At 56.8% G+C, this 11,224-nt stretch overlaps 1 protein-coding gene across 1 annotated transcript; it reads left to right on the forward strand.

Annotated features, from left to right (window-relative positions):
- Positions 1-5,545: 5,545 nt before the first annotated feature.
- LOC131764194 (uncharacterized protein LINC03040-like) lies at positions 5,546-7,620 on the forward strand. Its single transcript, XM_059077171.2, is given in 5 exon segments — positions 5,546-5,587; positions 5,590-5,652; positions 5,901-6,025; positions 7,375-7,468; positions 7,471-7,620. Coding segments are annotated over 5 exon segments (474 nt in total).
- The last annotated feature ends 3,604 nt before the right edge of the window (positions 7,621-11,224 follow it).

Here is an 11,224-nt window from a genome sequence, read left to right on the forward strand (position 1 = left end):
AGCCAGGGCAGCCTGGCGGGAGCCCCACACACCAGGAGGATGAAGTCAGGGGTGGGAAATAATCCTGGAGTCAGAGGAAGGCTTGTTTGGGGGTGACATTCCTGGAAAGTTCTGCTGTGATTGGCTTGAGGTTGGGCCTTCTAAATAGGCCTTCCCAGTCAGGAGTAAGTTTATTAATAAACCCTGCCCTGCCTTCTGCCCTCACCCTGGGTAGAAGGCAGGGCTTCCTGGGGCTTCTGGGCTTCTGGTCTCTCACCCCAGAGGTGGTGAGTCCCACTGTGGGTGGGGGGGGAGAAAGAGACTGAGCCTCTAGGTCTAGGCAGGGAGTGCAAATGCCCTGCATCCTCCAGACTGCATTCCCCGACCCCCCCTGCAGCCCCAGGGCTCCTCTGCTTCTGGGGGCTTCGGAGAAATGGCGAACGGGGGTGGGTGGCGTGCATGTGAGGTCATGGGGCTGCAAGCATGCATGGGTGGGCATGCAAACGTGAGCGCCTGAACAGGATCATAAGGGTGGTAATGGGCTCCCAGGGGTACAAACGTGCAAGGGTACCTACACGTGGTTGCCCTGGAAGAGTGAAAATCGTGTCTCAGTGGCTGCTGAGCATGTTCTGTGTGTGCCCTTGTGAGCCCTGGGTGATGTGGGGGGGGGGGGCGCAGTGGGGGGATGACTGAGTGTGAGGGGTGCTAAGGCCTTAGGAACAGGCAGCCTCCCCCCAAGCTGCTCCCCACTACAGCTCATTAGCACCAAGGCCTAAATTTACCACCTCCACTTACCCACTCTCTGGCTATGACCTCATTAAGCTCCTGCCCCTTTCCTAGGACAATGGGATGGAGGGGAGGAAGGACTCCTTGGTCTGCACTGCAGGATCCCCTGGGGGAGGAGGGAAAGTCCTAGGGATAGGGTGGAGGGGAAACCAGGCACAGAACTTAATATAGTCACAGGGCAGGCCGAGGAGGATGTCAGCTCCTATTACACCTGCCTCCTCGTCACCATCATATGACCCAGCTCCTGCTGGCAAGGCCTGGGTGGGTGAGAAGCACCTGGTCCTGGGCCGTGCTGAGGGTCACCCTGCACACTGCCCTTCTATACATCCTTAAATGAAGCCCCTCTCCCAGCTGGTTCTCCAGGCAAGGGGCAGGGTCCAGCTCGCCATTCAGCATGGCTCTGGCATGGCTTAGCGGGGCGGTCCTGACTCCCACACAGTGGGCCAGGCCAGGAAGCAGTGGAAGGGGTGGGAACCTCTAGAGCTGATTCCAGCACAGTTGCTAAAGGAACAGGTCCTTCTGATCCACGCCCTCCCCTGCTTCTTCCCTCACCCCCTGGATCCATGGTCCCAAACTATGGCACACCTATGGGCAGAGCTCTGAGCTAGGCAGAGCAGTCAGAGCCGCGGTGAGGGGCAGCAGAGTGTCCAGGAAAGCAGTGCCTGTGCTATGAGTCAGGTTCAAGACAAGATCCTCCCCTAAACCCCTCCTGCGTAGAAACCCCAGAGCCCACACTGACCAGGAGACACAGCCTTGCCCACAGGGAGCCCCAGGATGATGGATCTATCATGCCAAATCCCCTCCATTGAGCTTCCTGTGTGACTTTGGGAATTTGCTCAACATCTCTTAGCCTCAGTTTTCTTGTCTGTGAAATGGCAACACTGCCACCTCCCTCAAAGATACTTAGCATGTGCCTGGCAGATAGTAAAAGCTGCATAAAAAGGTAGCTCTGCTTCAGTGTGGGCTTTTTGTGAAAGAAATTATAACATTTGGCCTTAAATTGGGGAAACAGGTTGCAGTGGGATCCTCTGCACACCCATTCCTACCCAGAGCTGCTGAGACACACCAGGGCCTCCCCAGGCAGCCCCCCGCTCAAAGTTTACAGTCGACAGATATCCTGGAATATCAGCCACAAAAGGGGTCCCAGGTCCAAGGACACCAGTGCAGCGTGGGGACCAGGCAGGCTCTGCAGCCACCCACCCCAGAAGATGCTATCCTGTGGCTTCTGGTCATTGACTTCTCGGGGACGCAGTTTTTTTAATTTACATTTTTTTTATTAAGGTGTAAGTTTTGCGCATCAAATTGCACAAATCTTAGGGGTACAGCTTGGTGAATTTGTTCATGTTTGTACGCCCATGTCACCACCACCCAGATCCAGCACAGAGTATTTCAGCCCCCCAGGAGGCTCCCTCAAGCCCTTGCCCGTCAATACCATCCCCCCCACCAGGAGAGAAGTGACCACTATTCTGACTTGTTTCACCACAGATTGTCTTGGCCTATTCTTGAACCTCATGCAAATGGACTCCTAGAGCATGCACTCTCTGTGTCTGACTCAGTTTATTGGACATGAGGTCTGTGAGGGTTATCCGCATTGTTTCTGCAACACTAGTTCTTCCTTTTTCGTAGCTAAGTAGCCTTCCGTTGAATGGTTATGCCACAATTGATTTATCTGTTCTGCTGTTGATGGACATTTGGTTGTTTCCAATTTTTAATTAATAGCATTAAAGCAACCGCAGCCTTCTTAGACACGTCTTTTGGTGCACATAACCATGGCTACCCATTCTTGAGAACAGATTTTGAGGGGGATGCCTTGTTAAGAACTCCAGGGAGGGAAGGAGAGATGAAAAATTATTGAAATCCTGCCTGGTGCCGTGATCCTTTTTGTGTCCACTGGACTAGTCACAGGGGAAGGAGGACAGAGACAGAGCAGCCCCTAAAAGGTACTCCAGCAACCTCATTCCTGTGCCTAGAGCCACTGTGATTGTGTGAGTATGTGTGTGTGTGTGTGTGTGTGTGCATGTGTGCACACATGATTGTATTCATTTCCTAGGGCAGCCATAACAAACTGTACCATAGACCTGGTGGCTTAAAACAACAGAAATTTATACTCTCATAATTAAGGAGGCCAGAGTCCAAAATCAAGGTGTCGGCAGGGTTGGTTCCTTCTGGAGGCTATAGGAAGAGTCTGTTCCACGCCTCTCTCCCAGCTTCTGGTAGTTGCAGGCAATCCCTGGCGCTCCTTGGCTTGTAGCTGCATGACTCCAAGCTCCGCCTCTGTCATCACGTGAACTTCTTCCCTGTGTGTCTCCATATCTCTTCATCTACAAATCTCTCTCCTAAAAGGACACCAGTCATTAGATTAGGGGCCCACCCTAATCCAGTTAGATCTCATCTTGATTACATCTACAAAGACCCTGTTTCCAACTAAAGTCACATTCACAGGTACTGGGGACAAAGATGTCAACATATCTTTTGAGGGACACAATTCAACCAACAACAGTGATTATGACTCTGCAAGTTTGTGTGTCGTGTACATGAGTGTGTGCGTGAAATTGGGTGTTTATGTGGGTGTGTATAAGTGTGAGGGAGCAGTGAGAGTATGTGTGTGCGTGTGCTTGTGGGAACACATCTCTAGTTGTGCTTATGTGGCTGCAGACATGTGTACAAGAGCATGTGTGTACCTGTGGCCCTGTGTCCATGGCTTGGACAGCCTTCCTGAAGGGCTGAGGAGGGTGGCAAGGCAGCATGAGGGCCTCAGGCCTGGCTCCCTGCTCCCAGCTGGGGCGGCCCCATGAATCCAGAGGGCGGAGGACTCGCTGTGAGAAGCAAGGACAAGGGTGTTTGCTGAGCTGAGTACAGACTAGTAGGCTGAGGCGGTGGCTCCAGGCAGCAGCGTGGTTCCCAGGTCCTCTTCCAGGAACGTTCCTAGAAGGCCCCTCCACCCAAGCTCCCGTCCCCTGTGCCCCATTTGCCTGGATGGGGCGGTGCTGACTGACTCATCCCCTCCCAGGGCTGGAAGCCAGCACTCAGCTACCTGTTGGGCCAGTCAGGTAGGGGCGGGGCAGCCAGACAGCCCCTCCCAGGCCCTGCCCCCAGGCCAATCCAGAGCAACACCCTATCAGCCCCTATGCCTGGCCAGGGCTGGACCCCAGGAAGTGGAGAAAACCAGCAGTGAGCACATGCTCAGGTAAGGCCCAGGATGAGGGCTGCTTCTCTCCTCAGGGCAGCTCTTGTGGGCAAATCCACCACCCAGAGACAGGACATAGGGAGGGTCTCCTCAATAGTTATGTGGGCTGGGCACCTGCTCTGAGCCAGTTACCTCCGTTAAACTTCCCAACCAAGTTTAAATGGTGTCCTTAATATCCCCGTTTTACAGATGCAATCCCTGAGGCCCTAAGGAGTGATGATCTGCCTAAGATTCCACACCTTTCTTTAAATTTGTTGGAACATTTTTTTTCTCTCTGGAAATCCATATCCTGCCCCCACCTCCAGACTCAGACCACAGCTGCTCCCACCTGCCCACCACACACCCTTGCCACCCTTCCCCAGGGAGACACCGAGCCCAAGGGGTGGGATGGGGGAGGGGGGCGTTGTCTCTCATCCCACCCTCCTGGGCTGGGCTCCTCTGTCCTGTCCTGGTTTGGGTTTTGGTGTGGTGGTAAGCTTGTTGTCCGTGAGCATGTCGGTGGGTTTGTGTGCACGCCGCAGGAGGGGTCATCTGGGCATGTGGTATATACCTCCAGGTGGGTTTGCCCGACGGGGACACCTGAGCACATGGCTGTACCGGGACACACACTGCCCAGGTTGGATCTGTGTGCCCAGGTGCAGGTGCGCGAGCCCTCCGTGGGCATTCAGGAAGAGGCTGCCCCCCTGCACGTTTGGGTCTCTCTGCAGAGGGCCGCCTCATTGCTCTCCCCTTACCAGGTCACTGCCACCATTCTCAGTGCACAGATTCCCAGGCCCCAGGTGAGAGCCTGGTGAAAACTGCCTATGACTGGGGACAGAGACACCTGAGTCTCAGGCCCAGACCCGCTCGCTCGCTCCGCTCCGCTGGGGCTGAGGTGCCCTTGAGCTGGCATTGCCCCACCCAGGCAGTGGGAGTGTCCTCACCCAATGGGATGGGGTGACACGGAGGGGGGAGGGAGCAGCGAGGCTTCCCCCGCCCCCAGCAGCGCAGGGTCCGCGGATGAAGAGCTCAGTACCCCAGCGCTCAGTAGGCTGGGGGGAGGTCCTGCCAGGACTTGGCACTGACTACAAAGTGTGGGGGGCACCCCCCAGCACTCCAGCTGCCGGCTGGCCTGGGGTGAGGGGCTGTGACGTTCGGTGGCCTCATGCAGTAGCTAATTGCTGACCTGATGACTGGGCGGCCTGAGGAGTGGGGTGATGCCACTCGAGGAAGCAGGCGTCCTGGCTCAAGGAGGGAGCCCCGTAGGGATGGAGCAGGCCAGGCCTGTGCTCTGCAGAAGCTAAGGTGGCTGTGGCCGAAGGAGCAGGGGGTGGGGTTGCTGAGGCTGTGATCGTGGGAAAGGGCTTCTCCCCAGCTTCCCTCAGCTTCAAGGGAAAAGAGTTCAGAGGCTGGGGGTGGGGGGAGGGGGGGTGGAACAGGGGATTTGGGAAGGGGCTACAGTCGGGGGGGGGGGAGATGGTGGCCAAGACTTCCTCTTGCTTCCCCTTGCTTCCCCTCCACCTACACTCCCCCCACCTTCCCATCTCTCCCCACCCCCACCTTTGTCCCCTCTCTGGCCCCTGTGGCCCAGGTTGGTGAGGAAGGAAGGAGTGGATGGATGTCTCTTTTCACCACAAGACCCCCAGGCACAAGCAGCCTACTTGGCTATACCTACCCTGCTGAAGGCCAGAACATCCAGGAGATATGGTGAGACTTCAGCTGTCCTCTAGGACAGGAAGAGAGGCACAGAGAAAGGCACAGGCAAAGGCTAGGTAATGGGGTTTGTGAGGTTGATAGAGGACAGCGGCTTGGTTGCAATGGTTATGGGGAGGGAGGAGGTGGGCAGGGCCATTCTGCACTGAGGGCCACACTGTCCCTTCCTGCCAAAAACTGTCAGTAACCAGACTCGGAGATTCTCCCACATGCTGGCCACGGCTTCTGCCAAAGCAGGCCTGGCCTCAACTCCCAGACAGGGGCCAGGCCCAGGTCAAGAGCCACACAGGATGGGGACCCCACCTCCCAAGTCCCCAGGTCCATCAACCCTAGAGAACCTGCAGCCCCGAGTGCCAAGAAACAGGACCCATCCATCCGTAGGTCAGTCCTCTGGACCCCTAGCGCCCTCTGTAGACAGGAAACTACACCAATAGGGGGAGGGGCCTCCACCTGCTTGGAGGAGGGAAGGAGACAGACTTGCCCTCAAGGAAGCACACAGACCCCCTCCCCACTTCAGGAACCTCCAGTGTGATGAAGACAGAGACATTGACCTCAAAGCTCCAATCTGAAATTGAGCTCCCTCCTCAGGAAGCTCCTATTCTGATGGAGACGTGTACTCTACCATCAGAGCTCCATTCTGAAGGGTGAAACACAGCATTGGGCTTCAGGAAACCTACAGTCTGAGGGTAGAGATACACAGCCCCACTGAATTTTTAGGGACCCCCCCCCAATCTATTGCAGACACAGATTAGACATTTCGGTGACTCTAGGGCTGCTGGAAAAGCAAATACAAGACGTCCAGTTAAATCTGAATTTCATGTAAACAACGAATAATATTTTAGTATAAGTATATCCCATACAACACATGGAGTATACTTATACTAAAAAAAAGTATTCATTGTTTATTTGAAATTCAAATTTAACTGGACGTCCTGCATCGTTACTTGCCAAATCTGACAACCCTAGATGCCTCCCATCCGAGGGCGGGAGGACCCCCCCAGAAACGGAAATGCAGGTAAACATCTGAGCTTGCTCCTGCTTCTGGAGCAGTGGAGGGGCAGGAGGGGAGTCCTGGGGCGCCGGCTCGCAGCAGTTTAAAATTCCTTCCAGGCCAGATCCCTAATCCCTCGGTGCACAATGGCCGCCTTCTCCCCCGCCGCCCGCGCCCACGCCCTCCCCCGCGGGGCCGTGGCAGTGCCACCACGGGCCTCTTTAAGCCCCTTTGAAGCCGCCTGAGCCCCGCGCCGCGGGAGGCCCCGCCGCTATGCCAGCTATGCCAGCTATGTCCCCGCCGCCGCCGGCCACCACCGCTCCCCCATTAATGCTGGCTAATCTGGCTAATAAATAAACTCCCCTCCCAGCCTCGGCCCCCCGCTCGCTCCTCCCTGCTCCCCCAGAATTGATTTCAGGGCTCGGCTAGAACAAGCGCCCCCACTTCCTTCTGATGTCTCTGAGTGTTTTTTTTTTTCTCCCACTGCCCTAGGTCTGTTACCGCGTTGCATCTGCATCTCTTTCGGTCCACCTGCGCGCGGGGAGCCAGCCACATGGCTGGGTGCAGGGCACAGGACTCGAAGCCTGGGGAAGAGCCGCAGGACTGAGGAGCGCCCCCTGGAGGCGGGAGGAGGCCCGGGCCAAGCCCCCTCGCTGCCCCGCCCCAGGCCCCGCCCCGCTCTGTCCGCGGAATTGGGGAAGCACTGCGAGCAGCCACGGGACGGGTGACTCCTTGCCAGGAGAAGGCTCCGGCGCCTCCCGCGGCAGGAGTCGCTTCTCCGCGGCCTCTTTCGTCCCCTGCGTCCCTACCCGGGCTTCCGAGAGTCTGACTCAGACCCGAGCCCGCATCGCTTCACCTCCTACTGCACACCCGGAGCGCGCGGAGAAATTACAGGATTGCAGGGGCACGGCTTGTGCTCTCTAAATACCCACCGCCGCTCTCCTCCGCGGCGCTCGGCGGCACGGGGACAACGCGCCGTAATTAGGCCGCCCCTCCCGGGTCCCGGAACCCGTCCCCCGTCCCCTGTCCCCAGTAGCGCGCGCGTCGGTTCCTCCCGCTGCTTCCTGCCGCCCTCCAGGACTGACCCCTTGGTTCCAGGAGAGAGCTATGAGACCCCACCTGGGGTGGGGGGAGGGGAGGACTTGGAGACCGGTCCCTAGGCCTGAAGTGGGGAAGCCGGCCCCTCCCCTCCCCTAAGCCTACAGTCTTTGAATCTCTGCAGGAAGGGACTGGGAGGGTGGGGAGGTGGCAGGACCCTCTCGTAGACATGGTCACTGAGGCCGATTGGAAAGTTAACTGTCCCGGGCGGGGGTGGGTAGGGCACCCGGGCAATAGTATCCCATTTTGCACTGAAGGCTCAGAAAAGTAAAGGCTCTCAGGGAAGACCACCCAGCCAGAACTTCCAGATCAGCTCATTTAAGGAGTCGGACAGGCTCCTTCCCCTGACTGGGGAATTGCATTCCTGCGAAGAAAGGTGATACCCCCGCCGCAGACGAGTGCTGGCAGCCGACCAGCTGTGGCCTGTTGGCCACAAGGGAGCTGGTGAAGTGTGGCTCAAGTCTTCCATCCCAGGAAGGGTGGGAAGAGGCCCTGAAGACACAGAAGCCAAGCCTGGTGGCCGGCACTTGAGGGGAGCAACTTGGCTGTCAGCTTCTTTATCCAAACCAGGCTCGAACCACTCCACTATCAGGAATTTTTTCCTGATGCCCAGGGCGTTGCAAACCGATGGCCATGGGCCAAGTTTAATCTTTAGTGAGGTTTTTTTGACCTTCAGTGAGTATGTGGTTTTTATATTCTACAGACAATGTGGGCTGCCCTCCCCATTGGCAAAGACCAGTGTGGCCAGACTAGGTCCCCAAAGTCATTTGAGTTTGAGACCTTGATTTAGACCAGCCCACCTGGCCTGTGCCTTTACCCTTTTCCTCATTTTCTAGGATCTCAGTCTGCACTATTGCACCTTTGTAGTTTTTGCATGTTTCTCAGTAAGCGTGCCAAGATGAGTGTCCCTCCGAGCCCCTCTTTATGCTCCCTACATGTGGTGGCACTGGTGGTTGCATATGCTTCTGGAAACCCCTCTGGCAGCCACTTTTTTCATCTTGAATATCAGTCTCTGCCTTGGGTAGGCACCAGATCTTTTCCAGCAGGGGTGACATGGTATTTTCTGCCATGAGACTAGAGGTTCCTTGAAAGCAGGATATTGGATCTCTCCCTCAGACTGGGGTCTCCCTGAGGGCTAGGGGAATGGGGTGTGGAGGTAGTATCTTCCATCATAGGGAGCTCCCTGAGGGTGGAGCTGTGTCTCCCCTCAGACTGGGGCTCCTTGAAGGCATTGGATTCTCCCCTCAGACCAGGGCTCCCTGAGGGCAGGGCTGTGTCTCCCCTCAGTCTGGAGCTCCTTGAAGGCATTGGATTGTCCCCTCAGATGGGGCCTTTGCACCCCATCTCACCCCTCTGGCTCTCGACTGCGCCCAGGCATTCCTCCCAGGACACCGTTTGTCACGCTTCGATGAGTGAAACCTACTAAGAATAACTCAGTCCTTGTAGTCTCTAAAGGACAGGGGGGTTGGAGGGGGCGGGCGGAGACTGGTGATTGTGGAGAGGCTGGTGGAGGATGGACGCAACTATTCATTCAATAGCATTTTCCCAGGTGCCCATCTGGACACTGGCAGGAGCCACAGGGGGTGCCACAGAGCCCCCTACCGTGCCATTCCTGCTGTTGCCAGTAGGGGGATGGCTACAGGATTCCTGAGATAGAAATGCCACCCCCCTTCTTCACAGCCTTCCCACCCCAGAAGTCATCACCTCAGTGCCACCCAGCCCTCTGTATGCCTGCCACCAAGTCCCTCTGCCTGGAAGTCAGGTGCTTGGGGTGGGGGACTGCTTCCAATGGGACAGGCGCTGTGGCAGGGGGTGCCTGTGGAGCAGCCTTCATCTTCCTCCTGAGGAGAACTGTCAGACTGACCACGGGGGAAGGGAGAAGCGGTCTCAAAATGACAGGAGGGTAGTTGGTGTTTTAATTGGGGGATGGGGTATGAGTGACCCAGAGGATGAACCCCTGTCCCCCACCCCCACTCCACTCTTCCTCCCTCATCCTGCCCATTTCCACTCCCAAACCTCAAGCTTCCAGTTAAGAACTGAGGGAACTTTCCAATGCAACTGTTCTCCCAGGCACTTCACAGGGGGCCCATGGGGTGGGGAGGCTGTGACCTTAACCCGCGTCTCTGGATGAGGCCTTCCTGGCATTCCACCCTCACCTGCCACCTCTTGAGAGGGACATTTTGGCCTGGTCAGCCTGTGAGCCAGGCAGCCTGGTATGATACCAGCTCTGCCACTGATCCCACTGTGACCTTGAGAAGCCCTTTGCTCCCTGGGCCTTAGTTTCCCCACACATAAAATGAGTTTTGTTTGGGTTTCATGATTTTCAAACCTTTCTTTTTTAAGAATAATGGATCCTTTCACTTAAATAGTAACATGTGGAGTCTCCACTAGTAACAGAAAAAGTTTGGGGTTCTATGGTCACAGTAGGAGTGGGGACCCAGAACCCCAGTACTTAGTCCATCATACACGCACGTGCGCACACATGCACACACGCGCACACACACACACACACACAGAGCCCCAGTACTTAGTCCATCATACACGCGCATGCGCGCGCATGCGCGCGCACACACACACACACACACACACACACGCACGCAGATTGGCTCCAGGGCACTCCACAGAGCCCACTTCACAAACCTCTGAACCCTGGAATCCCCTGTGCAAACATTCTGGGGCCCTTCCTTCCAGGGCTGGGAGCTCTAGAACTGGGGGTGCTGACAGCTCTGAGGATGAGACAGTGACTCTGGGCCACCCCGGTGTAGGGAGCAGGGCTGAGGGGTCATGGGGTGGGGGGCCAGAGCTGGTAGGGGGCGTCCTTGCCACACCGGGTAATGCCACTGAGGCTGGCTGAGGACCTGAGTCCAAAGCTGGGTCCATGCAAACCCTCCGTGCCTACCTGAGCCAGAAGTCAAGTAGACTTGTCTGGTGCTGGGCCCCCTCAGCTGGGGGGAGGGGGGGACATGTGGGGACTGAGTACCCTTCCCCAGCAGGAAGGGCAGCAGGTACAGGCGGGACCGTCTGGCAGCCTTTCTCTGGAATCCCTCCCACCATGCCCAGGGCAAGGGCCAGAATGGCAGGGTGGGGGCTGAGCACCAGGAAGCCGCAATGGGGTAGCATCCCCCACTGCAGGAAACACAGGGAACCTCACAGCACCCCTAAAGCTGGATGTTTGAGGATTTGGTGACAACAGAGAATGCAGGTAGGAGGGGGCCTCTCAGACTCTGGTGACAGGAAGGCAAGAGTGAGGAGAGGAGAGGAGCAAATGCCATACAGGGAAGAAAATGGCACCAGTAAGAGGCAGGCCTGGGCCTGGGGTCCCAGCTTAGGGCAGCAGGGAGTGTCCCTCCAAAGTGGGGAAACAGCAGAAGCAGCCCAGTCCCTCCTTGCTGGCAGATGGACTGTGTTCAGGAGTCACCAGGCAAAGAAGGTGCCGCCCCCTCCCTTACACCCCCGGGCAGCCCTGGAGGGACCATGGCTCCCGATTTCCC

This window comes from Kogia breviceps, chromosome 10 (genome assembly GCF_026419965.1).
Source record: "Kogia breviceps isolate mKogBre1 chromosome 10, mKogBre1 haplotype 1, whole genome shotgun sequence".
Classification (NCBI taxonomy): domain Eukaryota; kingdom Metazoa; phylum Chordata; class Mammalia; order Artiodactyla; family Physeteridae; genus Kogia; species Kogia breviceps.